Source organism: Pan paniscus, chromosome 22 (assembly GCF_029289425.2).
Source record: "Pan paniscus chromosome 22, NHGRI_mPanPan1-v2.0_pri, whole genome shotgun sequence".
Lineage (NCBI taxonomy): Eukaryota > Metazoa > Chordata > Mammalia > Primates > Hominidae > Pan > Pan paniscus.
Genome location: NC_073271.2, coordinates 33,523,677 through 33,540,808, shown reverse-complemented (window position 1 = coordinate 33,540,808; position 17,132 = coordinate 33,523,677). Strand labels below are relative to the sequence as shown.

General features: G+C 35.8%; 1 protein-coding gene across 6 annotated transcripts in view; it reads right to left on the bottom strand.

Moving 5' to 3' along the window:
* Positions 1 to 17,132, bottom strand: part of DYRK1A (dual specificity tyrosine phosphorylation regulated kinase 1A) — a 154,191-nt gene that overhangs the window by 88,979 nt on the left and 48,080 nt on the right. For 4 of the 6 annotated variants that reach the window (XM_034948179.3, XM_063601383.1, XM_034948178.3 and 1 more), the window contains exon 2: positions 6,150 to 6,235. The exons of 1 other annotated variant lie outside the window; for it this stretch is intronic. In XM_034948179.3, coding sequence (XP_034804070.1) covers positions 6,150 to 6,159 — 10 coding nt within the window. In that variant the 5' untranslated portion in view covers positions 6,160 to 6,235. Of the gene's footprint in view, positions 1 to 4,672; positions 4,769 to 6,149; positions 6,236 to 17,132 lie in introns of those variants that run through there. One more of the 6 variants, XM_055105300.2, reaches the window with a different exon arrangement.

The following is a 17,132-nucleotide window of genomic DNA, read 5'->3' as shown; positions in this document are numbered from 1 at the left end:
TTCCTGGGTTATCACCACTTTTCTGATTTTTCCTTATTCAGATTTACATTGTGCTTTAGTATTTGTATCATTTTCTAAATTTCTCTGGGATTATTCTGAAATAAGTTATAGTTTCATTTATTTTGTGGACATTTCTTTCTGGCATGCTTTCATTGTCTGCAGTAATAATATTCTGCTCCTTATGCTTTTCTCTTATAAAAACTCTGTGGGGATTTTGACTATGATCCCTGTCCACTGCTCGTTTTTATGTAAAATAAAAAACTTTGGGGAAACTGGAGTAGCTTTTCTGACTTCAATAAGAGTTCTCTTCCGTTTTCATGAAGGATCCCAAAATATAGACTCATGAATAAGATCTCCTGTGCTTTTATCTTCTCCCACTTTCATCTGACATTTTTTCCTTTGCCCTCATTATCTCCATCTTGTTTAATGTGGATTCTATCCCCAGCAGTGTCTCCTTGGTGTAGGGCTTTGACTGGGAATGGAGCTTAAACTGGTTTTGAGAGTTCATGGGGACCACATGACTCTAACCCCACTTCAGAACTTATTGTGTCCTCCAGGGAACTCAAAACTATCTCCAGTTCCAGCTGCTCTTCTCAAACATAATTTCCGCAAGTCTCTCACTGCAGTGAGTCTCCTCTGTTGGTTATCTTGGGGTTCTCCTATTCTCAGGTCCATCAGACACCCTCATGCCTCCTTCTGCACAAATGCTGATACCACACAGGTCTTGCTATCAACATTCACTCTCACCTACTTACTTGTATGTGAGTCAGTGGGGATACTGTTCACCTAGTCTTGCAGATGCTGAATGTGACGTTTTGGTTTTGCTGAGCTAGTTACTCTGTCTCTTCTAGAGGAAAATGGGAAATTTTTAAAACTATGTTCTGTTGTCATCTTCCTAGAACTTAGACATTCTTTCAAGGTACACTTAATAAGTATACCTAAAATCCAAGATCATGAATATAAATGTATTTTCTTTTACCTGGGTCTTAAATAGACACACTAAGGTAAAAAATTCAATTTTACAATGTGGCTTACCTCAGATTTCCCATCATTTTTTCTATAAATATCAAATGCTTTTTCATATGACACATACATAATGTAATCATTATTAATTGCTTCCACTTAGAAACATAAATAAAACTATGAAACATAAAAAGCAATGGAAAATAATAAGAAACTCTTAAAACCACTTGAAGAAAGGTATTAAAGCAAGCATTAATATACTTATTTTTAGGCATTAAAAATGCCATTAGGATGCCAAAAATTATTCTTTTTGCATTTGCTGAGCACTTCCTGTGTCCCAGAAATCCTGCCAGACAGTCACAGGGCACACAAAGAGGATAAGCCTTAACCCCCTGACCTTCAGGAACTATCGGAATAGCTGGACATAAAACTGGTAAACAACATGCGCAAATGCCATAAACGTATTAAACAAAAACTACTTGCTAGAAAGTCAGACTCCAAACTATTAGGAAAAGGGGAGTGGCTGTCTCTTTTCACTTTATGCATTTCTAAAGCACTTATATTTCCTCCACGAAGTATACAATACCACTTTATTTGTTCCAAAATAAGAGATTCTTCTTTTTGCCTGTTGAAGATTTATTTTAACTATAATACTCAATGCTGAGAAAAATAAATTAAGAGACATTCTTGTAATGTACAGAGTGGTACATATTACCAAACAGCTTTCTGAAAAGTTGCATCAAGAGCCTGAAAATTTTTCAAACATCATGACTCCTAGGAATCAATTATAAGAAAATAATTTTACAGCCAAATACTACGCACAGGTATTAGTGCTTTAAAAAACAACTTAATGCCTAAAAATAAGAGATACCCAACTTAACTAGGAAATAAGCATACTGTAAAATAAATATCTAAAGTAATTATCTTCAAAAGCATTGAGTACCCTGGATTTGCTCCAAGTTCAAAGTAACAGCAGATCACTATGGTTAGCTTTTGATGATGTAGGGCAACATTTATGATATGTTAGTCAACACGAGTATAAAATGGATCTTACCCAACCACAGCATCCTGAATATTCAAAATGACCTCAATTAGTTAAAAAATGGCATGACAAAAAAACTGGAAGGGAATGTGCCACACAGTAGAGGACACTAAAACTTGGGATATGTTTCCTTATACTTATCTATATATATTTATACATTTCAGAATTCTTTCAGTGATTTTGTATTATCTAATAAACAAAAAGTAAAAACATGAATGCAAAAGCAAATCCACTATCTTTTTAACTTACTAGAAAAATAAATTTATTGAATCAGTAAGAAAAAAGTCAAACTGCTTGGGTTGAGACATGAACGAGAGCTAGAGAAGGAGACACAGACAAAGAAAAAGATCAGACACACACGACCACGACAAGAACAATTCCAAGGGGAGGCAAACTGGTGACAGCTTCCTAAATATTACAATCTACATGCCCTTTCATTCTCCTAGTGTACCCCACATATGATGGGATTTTAAAAGTTGGGGTTTTGTAATTTACAGATCTGATTTCTAACTCTTGCATAATGAATACACCCCATTTGTGACCACTGGAAATATGAAAATTTTGTCCTACAAAATTCACATTTTAAAATGAGTTAAGAGAATCTAAAATTAAAACTCTGCCACAAACGGTTTTAAGTACTTAAATTCATATATATGAGTATATATATAGTGTATGCATAAGAATTATGACATAGACAATATGAACAAATCAGCACATTTAAAAATAAATTTCCATGTTTATTCATCCTCAAAAAGTGATAGCTCTGTATGCTTTGGAACTATTCCACATTTAAAAGTGACTAGTATATCACTATTGTTTAAAAAATTTTAGTTGTTAAAGAAGTTCATTTCAACAAAACAAAGAATGGCAGCCCCTTCTATTTCCAACATGATTTTCCCAAATCATGGTCCACAGGATGTTATTAATAGGTACAAATCAAAAATAAAAGGGAGGGGAGGTCCCTTAATCAAATAAACTGAAGAAATGCTGGTTTACACAGGTTTCTTTATATAAAAGTCTTTATGTTCATATACTTGGTAATCTCTGAGGCAGTACTTTTTCCAAATCTAATCTGAGAAGTCATTCTACACCTTAAATAAACTGAATTTGGTTACTTGTGATTCAAAAGGGCAAAGAGTGGTTGCTAGGTTCCCCAAATGATGTTGTGTTAGGGTAGAATGGTGTCACTCATTACTAAGAGGACTGAATGGGGGAGGAGGAGGGAATATGCGGGAGAGGCGTCCAGGAAGCAGTTACCTGAGTGTGGAGCTCAGAAGAGAAGAATGGGATGCAGAGATTTCGGTAACCTCTGCCTACAGGTAAAGCCATTACTGTCAATGTCATTACCCAGACAGTGCTCTCTACTTTCTCTCTGCATGCCCTGAATTCAATAGGTGAGTCTTAAAACTTTACCAAAAACCTCCACTGCCTCATTGATTTGTTATCCATAAGCTCAGGGATCCTTGTAGGCAGAGCAGCACCTATAATAGTACCTGGTACAAAGCAAATGCTCACCAAATAAATGTTTGTTAACAAATCATTTGTTCTTCCAAAAATCAAAAGAAAATCCAAATGTACTTCATTCATGTTCTAACTCTATTTTAAAACATGCAAAAAGATTCTCAAATTAAGTAAGTACAGGAACACCTATAGATACATGAACTAAATACATCAAAGTCTGACTTTGGCCTAGTGTTCAGTAAAACTGTTTTTTTCTCTCCTCCCACCAGCTTTATTGAGTTATAACTGGAAAATAAAAATTGTGTATATATTAAGGTGTACAACATGATGTTTTGATACACACATACGAAATGAAATGATCACCACAATCAAGCCAATTAACATATTCATCACCTCACAAAGTTACTCTGAAAACCTACTCTTAAGTGTTCACTTCTGAAAGGCCCATCAGCCAAGGCCTACTTCAGTGTCCTTTCCAGCATCCCTGAACCTGTGCCTCATCAAGGAAAAGATGAGAGTAAGTTACCACATCTAACCAACAGAACAAAGCCAGTACCATGAACAATGCCAGAGGGTAAAAACAAGGCCCAGAGAAAGCAGACCACTTGCTTTCAAATGTCAGGAAGCATTCTCTAGAAACAACTTTTGGTGAACATCTACTCATGAGTTTTAATGTGTTGAAATTCTATCAGTCGAATAAATGTGTGCATAGTAATACAAGACCAAACTGCTACATTAATTAATGATGATTCTGAAAGCTGTTAATTTTATGTTCAAAAACAATTATTAACTTTCAAACTATTAGAAAGGGAATACACCAACAGCTAATATATTTATTAGACAGCTAGATCTTCTTTCCTAGGTTTTTTCCTCTGTAAGCCAATAAATGCTGACAATTTTTAAAGAATACAAGGCTGAATAAGAGATTGGATTTTATCATAAATCTAATCTGTAGAATTTTCTTGTGTTCTAGCATTCATAAAATTAACTAGATAACTATAAACTGTATTTACTCATTAGTTATTTCATTCCATTGAGACCATAAGCCTTTCAAGAAAAAAGAGCTATTTGGAAACCCTCCATGTCTTGTGAGGATAAATAGAAACTTTGTAACTCCAAAATTTCACGAGAGAAAATCTCCAAAATCAGTAATATTCATAGATAAATCTATGAGATACCCCAAAAATACTTTGTTCCTCTACTGACCTCAGTCGAAAGTGAGCATCTACTTGGTATAGCCAATGTGCAGTATAGCGCCCAAGGAGCAATCCAGGAGCTGACAATGCTGAGAAATAGTTCCTGCACCAAAAGGTCAAACTTATAAAATCTGACAACAAAAAAATGTGCATAAAATTCTAAAAATGTTTCTGTAAATATGCCTATTTGTTTTTCTATGATGGTGATATTCAGCTTCAGCATCACGTTGCTTTTAACAATCAGCGAGCAACTCAGCCAGAATGTGTACCTGGCATACTTCTAATATGTACAGGCAAACATACATGTGCAAGCCTGTGTGCATGCATGATAGATGCGTAACAGAGATGATTGCTCAATCACCTTTGACGTAAACAAGAATTAACATCGGTCTTAAAATGGTGACTTCTACATGAACGTAAAGTATTATATACTCTCTAATTTAATTTATAAATATATTCAAGCACATTTCTTCATACAAAATAGTACACCGAAACAATTTTTTAAAATCTTAAAATCATAAAATGATTATTTTTCCCCTAGACAAAACCCAGATCGCCAAAAATAAAAACCAATCACAAAAACTACACCAATGATATAATTAGGCATCTGTTAGGTATCAATTCAAAATTTATATAAATATTTCTTTTCCAGTTAGCAATCACATTTTCAAACAGTTTATAAATATAATCAAATAAGGCTCTCTGACAGAGTTTCAAATGTTAAGTCACTTAGTTCAACAAAATGCCTTATAATAAGCCTAATTTAAGAACATTTAAGTTCAAAAATTATTAACACTTTATACATTAGCTGCACTACATTTTCAGAAATTTGAACATAGCCATGTGTGGAATAGCCTCCAGTTTCCCATGTAAAAGATCGCCTCAATTAATTATAGAGCAATCAAAAAATATTCTTTCAAAAATGCCTTCACACTGCTTCTTCTGTATAAAAATACAAATGACAAAAGGATAAGAGGGGGAGGGTGGGAAGGAAGGAAATGGGAGGCAGGGATATTGGGAACAAGGAAAAAATAAACAAAATCCCAGAGCGTATCTTTTTAAGAAACCATATGTATGGGTATAATATCCTTAATTTGTCAGTCTTTTTGATGATATCCTACTAACATCTACTCCCATAAAAGATCTGCCATGTTAGAGTTCTGGGGGAGACATGCATTCAACCATAAAGGTGACTGTGTTATTTACATTAACAGAATTATTCCAATTCCCACCAAAATATTAGCTCTTGAAAAGCCTAAGTGCTAGCAATTACTATGCTGTATTTGTAATAACACCACTATAAATCACTGATTATCAATCTGAGTTCAAAAGTAAGTTTAATAAATAGCCCAACTATCTTTGCATTTACTGATCTACAATTCCCCCCACTAACTGCTATTTATCAGAAACCTCCCCCATTCAAAATAGACCATCGATTCCCACATTCTCTTAGCCAGAGTTTTACTGTATTTCAAAACTTGAGTCACCTGTATGCATCGTCTTCTTTCAAGTCTCATATCATCCTGATGGGGTGGGGGAAGGGAGGGAAGAGTCCAGCGGCAAAACTATAACACTGTGTGAAGAAAAACAGATTATGATAAGAGATAATGATGCAAGACAATTACCCCAACTGAGGAATATCTAACATAACTACAATCCCAAAACATACAGAATAAAATTACTTCAAATTTGCAAAATTCATTTTCTAACATTCAAACTTACTTAAAATAAATTTTCCTTAGTCTTCAATAATCAAAATCAACTATATATAAAATATATTCAATTGTCAGAGAAAAGAAAAACAGTTTCAAAATGTGCCTATTGGAACGGAAAATTTCAGGTATTTTCCAGGTATCAAATAAACCTGAATATTCCACTATTTAATTTATCTGGGGAAAAAACTCCACATTTTGTAATTTTCATCAGTTCACAAATCAAGAGGAACACGAATTCACTTTCATAGTAGTTTACTATTAAGACAGAGGTAAAGTTACTTTATAGGAAAGACAACATGTCAATCTACCAATGTTATTTGTAAATTAAGTTCTGAGACATTTCTCACAACCGCTCCCCTAAGTCCACAAGCCCTCTTGCTCTCCAAGTGGTTTCTCTTATTTTATTGTAATTCTTTTACAGTACTTCCTACTTATTGCTTCCACTGATAACTCATGGTTGACCAGAAAAATTCATAATGACTTACAGGAAAATGAAAGTAATCTCAGTGTTGTCAACTGATAATCAGCAGAAGAGGTAAAGACAAGTACAAGTTAAAATCTAACTTCTAAATGAGTTGAGTGAAAAAATTTATGTTTTAAATTGATACTATCGAATTTAATTCAAGGAATATTTTAAATAGAACAATGTTGCATATGTTGGCCAAGTTCCTATGCCAGCCTCATGAAAACTACTGACTCCAAGAGATGTTCCTGGTCAAGGGCACTGGGGCCGCTGCAGAAGAAATACCAAAACTTCTTCAATTCTACATCCTCCAGACAAATTCTAAAATAAGCTGTTTTCCTTTGTTAGCACCCTCTCAATTCCCAATGCCTCCAATTCCTAAATTTCACATGATGTCATCCCAATCATCCTGCTTAATAATCCTTTTCCCTAAGTTGTTTTACACTCCTAAATTCCTATACAAAGCTCCTATTGCCTCAGTATAGTTCATTTCAGGTAAGCGAAAGAAAGAAACCAACTGGACTAAAATAATTCACACTAAGATTTGCAATTTCCAACAACCATTATAGTTTGCCCAGATAAATCTCTTATTGGTACAATTCCAAGTGGTGCTACAAGTGGGTCATAAAATAGATTTGAGTCTATACTTATTGCCTCAAAATATTTCTGCTTTTCATTTATTTCTCCTTAAACTTTTGAACTCCCAGGTTCTTTAAAAGCTCCAACTTTGTACTCCAAATAGCAGCAATACTAAACACTTCACTGGAAAAGAACCTCAGAGACAATATGAGTTATTTTTAAATTAGGAATTGTCTCTGAAATCTTTGCCTATATTCCAGATTCCATTCCTGAAGAACTACCATTCCAATTCAAATGCCTGTTACGGTATTACATTAAACACTAGACCTACAACTAGCTGGTATCATATTGTGGGGGGTGTATGACTAGATGGATGAACACTAGAGTGCTGCATCAGAATAGTTTTATTTGTAAAAATAATTGAATCAAGATTATCTTTACTCAAAGGACATCATTTTCTAATAATTTTTCCCCTAAAATGGTCAGTCTTTAAAATTATGACATGAACTATGGGGAAAGAAAATATAAATTCAATCTCTAGCTATGAACTATATAATCAAATCCTTTAGGCTCTCAACATCATATTCTTCACCCAGAAAATGTTACAATGCTACTTACACCTCGCCAGTTTCGATAGAAGTAGATATTACTGACAGAAAAGTTCTTTGTAAGAAAGTAGAATCAATTAAGATATCAGTATTCTTTATTAAAAATTGTTAGAAATTAGATTTCATTACTATTTTAAAAATCTAAAGTTAAGACACACCAAATTTCTGACACCTTTTTGAAACATTATCCATTAATCATTACTCATTTGAAAGGCCACCTAAAGTATCTCTGAGTTACATAATTTTCTGCTGACTTATATAGCAACCAAACCATCATATACTAAGTAACAATAAACTCCAGAAATCTTCACCTTGGATTACTTTAAATAAGGACTCTAGTGATTATTCCATATATCCTTCCTTCAGGCTAGTCACTTTTCAAAAACAAAAATGTTAATACGAGGTCAGAGTTTTTATATGACAATAAGCAGATAATTCCACACACCAAATGTGCTTTGCAGATAAGCTACAGATATGATTTTCTTCTTAAAGAAGCTTAAAAATCTAGACAGTCATATTTTCATTTTTTTGAGAAAAATATAGAGTATATTTTTCATCACAAACTATGGAGTAACAATCAAGTGCTAATGACAAACATCTCTCTTTACCACAGGAACCTCTCATGACCCTCAAATCTTCTACAGTATGTTCTAGCTCAGTTTGCCAAAGGCAATGTGAAGGTCTACGAACAATCCAGGAACTGAGCTTACATGGTTTTTTGAAGTTAAACTTACAAACCATTTTTTTAGTTGTCTTAAAATCACTGCATAAAATTAATCTACAGCATATCTTCAGGGACAGGACAGTTTCCACAGGCTGTTAAACACATGGTATACTCAGGTAGGTACTGAGCTTAGTCTCTTGGTGTCTGTATTCCACAGGCAGGGGTTGGGGAGAAATCAAGTCACCTAATAAAAAGCACTGATACACTAAGATTTGTTAAAAAAAAAAAGAAAAGAAAAGAAAAGAAAAGAAAAAAAGAAAAAAGAAAAAAGGAAAATAAAAATAAAAAATACAAGGCCGGGAGCAGTGGCTCTGTAATCCAGCACTTTGGGAGGCCGAGGTGGGCGTATCACCTGAGGTCGGGAGTTCAAGACCAGCCTGATCAACATGGAGAAACCCCATCTCCACTAAAAATACCAAAAAAAATTAGCTGGGTGTGGTGGCGCATCCCTGTAATCCCAGCTACTCAGGAGGCTGAGGCAGGAGAATTGCTTGAAATCAGGAGGCAGAGGCTGCAGTGAACCGAGATCATGCCATTGCACTCCAGCCTGGGCAACAAGAGGGAAACTCTGTCTCCAAAAATATATATATATACACTAATAAACAGAGATCAAGAATGTTAAGACTGGGACTGAAATGAATGCATCAGCATGACAGGCAAGTTCAGACTAACCCAGGAGCTAATAAACTAAATGGCAGGTGCAATATGTTCTCTAATGTGACAGTGTTTTGTAATGACACCAAACTAAAAATTATATCTAATTTCAAAATAACTAAAGTAGTATGAAGTATTACAAGTAGCAGATGAAAAAAAAATCAGTATGATACAAGGAGCTTCAAAAGTACTAGTTAAGTACTGCCTCATTTCTTAAGCTGGAAGAAAATACCAAGTTGTTTTTTATTACTTCATTTTATATGTTATATAAATGCTCGCATATTTCACAATTTACAAAATTTAGCCCATATGAAAAGATAAAATACAGTGCACACTGGGATCTAAAAAGATAGCTCAGAAGATGCCCATTAAAAATAAGCAACAACAGAAAAGCTACAAAACAGAAATCAAGAAAAACTAGATCTAAAATTAGATTCCATAAATTAAACTTATGTCATTATCTAAAATTTATACAGTTAACTAACATTCTCTTATCAACTTTGGCTCATTTACACTAACGAATTAAAGAAGTGACAGAAGAAAGTACTTTTTCCATATAGCAATTTTAGAAATAATTTTCTAGAATTATAATAGCCAAAGGAGTCAAAGGGAAAATAGAAGTATCACAGTTTTGATGCCTAACACACAAGAAAAAAAATCTTATTTCCAATAAGATGATCAAGCAGCATTACAGAGAAAAAGCAATTATATAGGAGGATTTCAAGTGAAATCCTAAAAACCCAGAACATTTATCACTCCCCTCAAAACCCTAGAAAACAGTCACAGTCTTTAAAAAAAAAAAAGGCCAAAACACAAGACTTTATAAAGAATATAATATTGCACCAAAATGGTTAGTAAAACTACAGGGAAATGAACATTTGTGGAACACTTACTATCTATGTGCCAATCACTCGGCTAAGGCATTTTATAGACGTTGACACATTTGACCTCCTGACAGCCCTACGAGTAGGTAGTGTTACTTCCATTTCATCAACAGGGAAAGCAAGGGTCAGAAGGATTAACTGGCCTAAGGTCACAGTTTGTGAACTATGGTCCCACATTAAAGTTCACTATGCCAAGACGCCACTCACTAAGAATCACTGAAATAGTTGTGAGAAAATACAGAGATGCAAGAACCCCCAAGTGTCTAAGTCTGATTTTAGCCCCTATATGCACTACTCTGCATCAACCACCCTAAACATGAAAAAACAAGAGCTCATTAGCAGTAATTACTTGAAAAAGGCATTTAATTTAGAACAGAATACAAAATTTCCCCAAAAGTTCATCTAGTAGAAAAATTTTGATTCCAGCATATAACAGATTGCTATATTTTCCCTTTACCACAAACATTTTAGGCCGGGCACAGCAGCTCATGCCTGTAATTCCAGAACTTTGGGAGGCAGAGGGAGGTAGATCGCTTGAGACCAGGAGTTGGAGACCAGCCTGGGCAACATGGCAAAACCCCATCTCTACCCCAAAAAATAAAAAACTTGGTTGGGTGTGGTGGTGCAGCCTGTAGTCCCAGCTAATAAGGAGGCTAACGTGGGAGGATCACCTGATTCCAGGAAGTCAAGGCTGCAGTGAGCCCTGATCATGCCACTGCACTCCGGCCTGGGCAACAGAGTGAGATCCTGTCTCAAAAAGAAAAAAAACATATATATATTAAAGGAGACAAACTGAAAAGAAGGTAAAAACCAATAGCAGATGAGTCAATTTTGCATTAAAACCTTGGTCAAGGTCAAAGAACATGTGGGATTATAAACATGGGTGCTGGATTATACTACTCCAATGGCATTTTGGAAGTGGAATAGCTGAAATTTGTGTTCAGAGGCTAGAAGCATGTGCTTTCTCATGCAATTATGTGAAAAGAACTAGGGAGAAGGTTTAAGAACTAAAAGCTGAGCAGATTAAATGAGTTTTGCCCCAAATTTTGGCTATCTCAACCATCAACTCAGTATCTCTGAGACCACATCTGGGCCTGAAAGACAAAATCAGGCACTGAGTATTTGGACGTACCAACAAATAGAGGAAAACAGGAGGGAAATGCCTCATATGCACATTACCTGCAACAATACATAATGCACTGACACATCATTTCTAAAACTGAAGGGGAGAAACAGAAGTTTCTGGGGTTAAGTTATCATCAGTAATTGTAAAGTAATAGTACAGGTACTCTGTTACTAATTCAAAATATGTAAACTACCACTGATATTCTATTTTGCTTGCTGTCCTCTGTCTTCCTTTAGAATGTGAAAACATTTACAATGATTTGCACAGGTTTGTATGACCCTCAAGTCTATCAACTGTTTATCTATTCTCTTGTGAATAGATATTCTCAAAAATGAATTCTCAGACCACAGAGCTTTTCGGGAACCTAACTCCCACTACTAGAAAGTGACTGCTCTATCAAGTAGACACTAGAAAGTACCCCTATCACATGCAGACCTAGGTTCCAAAGGCTCATTTCTAAGACAGTTGGTTAAAAGTCTACATTAAGAACTACTTTAGTATGTAGTATGTAAAGCCAACTTTTATAAGGCGGGCTTGTTCCAGGCCCAGAAGACCTCAGTGAACTGAGCTCGAAAGTCCCAGTTATGTTTCACTGCATGAGATGACTTATCTTTAATGGGCCCTGGTATAAATTTTCTATTTTAAACCACTAAACTCCATAATTACAAAAAGTAAGTACCACTATCATTCCCACTGTCCAGGTGAGAAAACTAAGGCACAGAGAGGTGAAGTGAAACCATCCCAAATCACACACGACTAATGGTAGAGAGAGATTCAAATCCAAGCAAACTGACTACTAAGCCACTGCTTTTGGCCATATTAAACTGAATCTACCATTTCCCCTACTCAAAAAGGGAGGAAACAACAGGAAAAACAGAGAAAAAATCACTTCTCCTTTCTGTATTCTCAGTCTTGGGTAACGGGTGTCACTATCAGCCCAATCTCCCAAGGGCAAAAACTGTATTACCTTTGCACCAACCTAATAAAATTCCACCACCCAAAATTTGGTGTTGGAATCTCTGCTCCTTAAATATATGTATATATACATATATATCTTTATATCAACAATTTATATTTGCATCATCATTTTACCAGGTGCACAGTACTCCACTGCAAAGACGTAAATGCATTTTAAGCAAACACCTATTGAGGGTATGTGGCTTGTTTCTAATTTTCACTAGCATGAATTTTAATCTTAGAGCCTGCTTCTTCCCCTCTGCTCACAGGAACTAAGAGCAAAGTGGTATGAAGAAAACACCAAGAGCCATGAAGACAAGTCCTTTAACTGATATGCTTGCTTAAGGATGTTCTTTTATGTCACCTACACAAAATGTACTCAAACTTTCTATTATTCAAATCAATTCTAGATCTTAAGAGGAACTTAAAAGAGGTGGCCCAATGACCCTCTAGGTGCTCTGGGAATCAAAGCTGAGATCCAGCGCTTAGTGCTATCGATTGTAACGTTTCCCTCACTAACCTGAACATCTAGGGTAATCTCATTTATGTATATATTCCCTAACAAAGCAGTATCTATCAGAGAGAAGACATTTAGAAAGAATATGTTCAATCAGTAACCTGCAAGCCCTTATCATAACTAGCTTATAAGAAATGCACTGGAAAACTGCCTTGCTCTCTCTCCCTTCTGACAGCACCAACTTTTCCACACAGGATGTTCTATAATACAATATATACACACATATATAATTTATATATAAAATGTTAATATATAATTGATTTGCATGAGTGCATGCATACATATACTTAGTTGGTTATATGTACTTTTATACGTATGTAATTATATATCATTTTATAAACCATTGCCTTTAAATAATCCTTGCATCTCAGAAACACAGAAAAATAACAAGGCCCAGAAATAATCAAAAACATACACTGCATGAATAGCTTACATTTTCTTCCAATGAGTCTATTACTAAAAGCAGTAACGTGAGTTCAGTTTTACTTACTTTCCCTCCCACACTTTTGTGGAGTTTACAGAGAAATGCTACCCCCTTAAAAATTCTTAAAATGTATGTTCTTGTATTTCACAACACTAGCTATCCTCCAAATAATCCATGTCTCTTTCACATTTAGCCCTAACCTCAGATGTGACCTCTGGTTCTATCCCCTGACCGCTTCACTCATTTCTCTATACATCTTTCCCTGCAAAAGAAGTATTTTCAATGGTTTACTCCAAACTAATACTTCAAACTCTCTTCTCCACTCAAACTTCTCACTCAATATCTACTCTAACAAGCTGTTGGGTGGCTGCCTACAGTGCCACATCCCTGCCTCCATTCTCTACGCCTACAAGTCCTCATCACATTCCTGCACCACGTTATCCACTTGAACTTCCCATCTCTATTCCCGCACCACCATTCTTTCAGTAATTTCATTAGAAGCTGCTGACTTTATCTAAATGGTCTTACTAAATCCTATCCATTTTTGAAGTGCCTCATGCCTTTCCATTCCTCTCCATGCTCACTTTAGTCACTTGAACCAAGTCCTTAATTCACCTTAAGTATTACAAATGCTTCCTAGAATTAACTATCTCCTAGGCCTGATGGTTATGTCATAAACTCTAGGGCAGGTTCCCTAAACTACATCAGACTCTACTCCCAAAAATCCTGATTCAGGAAGCCTGGACAAGGACCTAAGAATATGTGTTTTGTTTTAACAAGATGTTACAGATGAATCCTGGACCCAGCGAAGTTTGGGAACTACTGTGCTTAAAAAGCTGTATCCGCTGCCCTAATTTATTTTGCATAAAGCTGCTACACATACTTTTCTGAGACACAGAACTTTCAACCTGGATTTAACCCCTCTATAATTTAGAAACATATGATCTTATCTTATTCCGCTGAACTCACAGTTCAATGTGACATTCCATAAAGTGCATTTAAGCCCCTTCTGCATTAGTGTTTATTTCTTCTACCTGAAATTTGCCCCTTCTTGCCTATCCATTTTCAAGATCACCTCAATTTGCCTTCATCCACTTTAAAGTCACTCCAGCCTCTCCTCTTAACTTGCATTTATCTCCTGCTATATTCTGTTAATTGTTTATGTTATATACTCACTCCAGTGGTATTATCTACTACTTGGTGAAAAGTACCACTAGATCTCGTATTTCTGTATCGCAGTACATGTTCAATAAACAGATTGGCACAGCGGAATACAATGAAAATATTGCTTCATGTAGAAAAAGTGGGTTGTAAAGCAATATGCAGATAACATGATTGTATTTGTTTTTCAAAAAGAGAATAGTAGTTATGTGCAGGAAAAAAACTGGTGGATTATATACAAAATGTAAATAATAGTTATCTCAGAAGAGAGAAACTGCAGGGAATTGTCATGCTTATCTGTATTCTCTAAATTTTCTAAAATGAATGTGTATTTTGTGATGAAATTAAAACTTAAACCTTAAAATTGTTACCCTGGAATTTTCTCAACCAATAGACATTCTATAAAAATGACTGGCACACTACCATGTCAGTAGTCACACTGTCACAATCCTAATACATATGACATTTGTTAATGTCAACATTTCTACACCTGTACTTCAAATTCCATTGGCCTCACTAAACTGAATATACAATTTCTGGGACTTCATTCACAGACTTGCCAAATCAATTATACATGAGCATGCTATTACTCTACCTGCATTATAGGTGGGGTTTTCTTTGTTTTCTTGTTTTGGTTTGTCCTTGCAGTCAAAACTACAAACCTTCATGTAGTATAACTGTCATTTTTTTTGGGGGGGGGGGGTTGGGGGGGAGACAGAGTCTCACTATGTCACTCAGGCTGGAGTGCAATGGCATGATCTCAGCTCACTGCAACCTCCGCCTCCTGGGTTCAAGCAATACTCCTGCCTCAGCCGCCTGAGTAGCTTGGATTATATGCCCACACCATCACGCCTGGCTAATTTTTTGTATTTTTAGTAGAGACAGGGTTTCACCATGTTGGCCAGCTGGTCTCGAACTCCTGACCTCATGATCTACCCACCTCGGCCTCCCAAAATGCTGGGATTACAGGTGTGAGCCACCACGCCTGGCCTTTTTTTTTTTTTTTTAAGACAGAATCTCACTCTGTCGCCCAGGCTGGAGTGCAGTGGCACAATCTCAGCTCGCTAAAACCTCCGCCTCCCAGGCTCAAGCAATTCTCATGCCTCGGCATCCCTAGTAACTGGGATTACAAGTGGGCGCCACCACGCCCAGATAATTTTTTCTATTTTTAGTAGAGACAGAGTTTCACTGTGATAGTCAGGTTGGTCCCGAACTCTTGTCCTCAAGTGGTCTGCCCACCGTGACCTCCCAGAGTACCGAGATTACAGGCGTGAGCCACAGTGCCCAGCCAACTGTCTTCTATTTTCTGTGTAAGTCCAGGAGACGTGCAATAGGTGAGAAAACTGGAATTAACATCAAAATGAGCCGAGTATGGTGGCACTTACCTGTAATCCCAGCTACTGGGGAGGCTGAGGCGGGAAGACTGCTTAAGCCCAGGAATCTGAGGCTGTAGTGACCACCTATGATCATGCCACTGCACTTCAGCCTGGGTGACTAAGTGAAAGTGTCTCTAAGTAAATAAATAAATCTTGGGAATAAAGTTCTAGAAATACCTGTAAGACACCATCTTAACCCCTCCTCTCCTTATGGAGAATAAAATCCTAAATATAATGAAAACTCATCCATTTCAAAGAATTGTCATGATAAACTATTTCAATAGCTTCCAATCCCTAGTCATAAATTATCTCCTAAATTCCTCTATACCAACTTAAGTTCACACTGTTTTTTGCTACATTCTGAAGAAACAGAAAATACCTATACACAGCCTACAAAACACTCTTCATATGCACAAAGACTTATTCCTCAGCTTCTTCTCCAACTGAACAGCAAGACTTTCCATCTCTCTTCTCAAATCTTAACAAACCTCAGTAAATTTTTCTTGCTCAAATATCATGCTTTCTCAATTTATGATCTCCACAGCTGTACACAGTCTATTTAAGCATGAGTCCTGGCAAATGTGGTTGTTCCTATAGCCTTCAAGATAGTTTTTATGTCTGTAGCACAGATTCATGTTCCTTTTGTAGGCCATTCTGCTTCATGTTCAATCTCTAATTTTAGAAATCCATTTCATAACAGAATATACAAAATGTATATACAAAAGTTTATCATTAAAAATTAAATGTTATAAATAATAAATGTTCAACACAAAAGGTAACACAGATATGATGTTGTGTGATCACTTGAATTCTTCTGAAAGCTTCACTACATGAGGGGGGAAGTTATACCATTATATTAGAAAGGACTCAAAGCCCTTTCCAAAGCACAGTTTTAGAAGAGTAAAATAAATACATAGAAAACACTCGAAGAAAGCATTTAAGATTATTCATAATGAATGTCTTTGGCCAATAAAATTCTGAGTAATTACTAATTTATTATACTTCTCAATGTATCGCAATTTTTATAAATATATACATCTTTTATGAGGAAAAAAATGGTCCAAGAAATTCAGCTTCCATCTTAACATTAAAAAGTCCCTTTCATGAACTGTAACTAGGGGCCACAATGAGTAACCACTAAGTACTTCCAATTTTTTAAACTCCAACAGAGTTAAAAGTTCATGACAGTGGACAAATATATTTGTTTTTAAAAATCAGTTAATATCCTGCTAGCTATCACCATCCAAAAATAAGACCCAAAAAAAGTGCTTAGCGTTGCTGA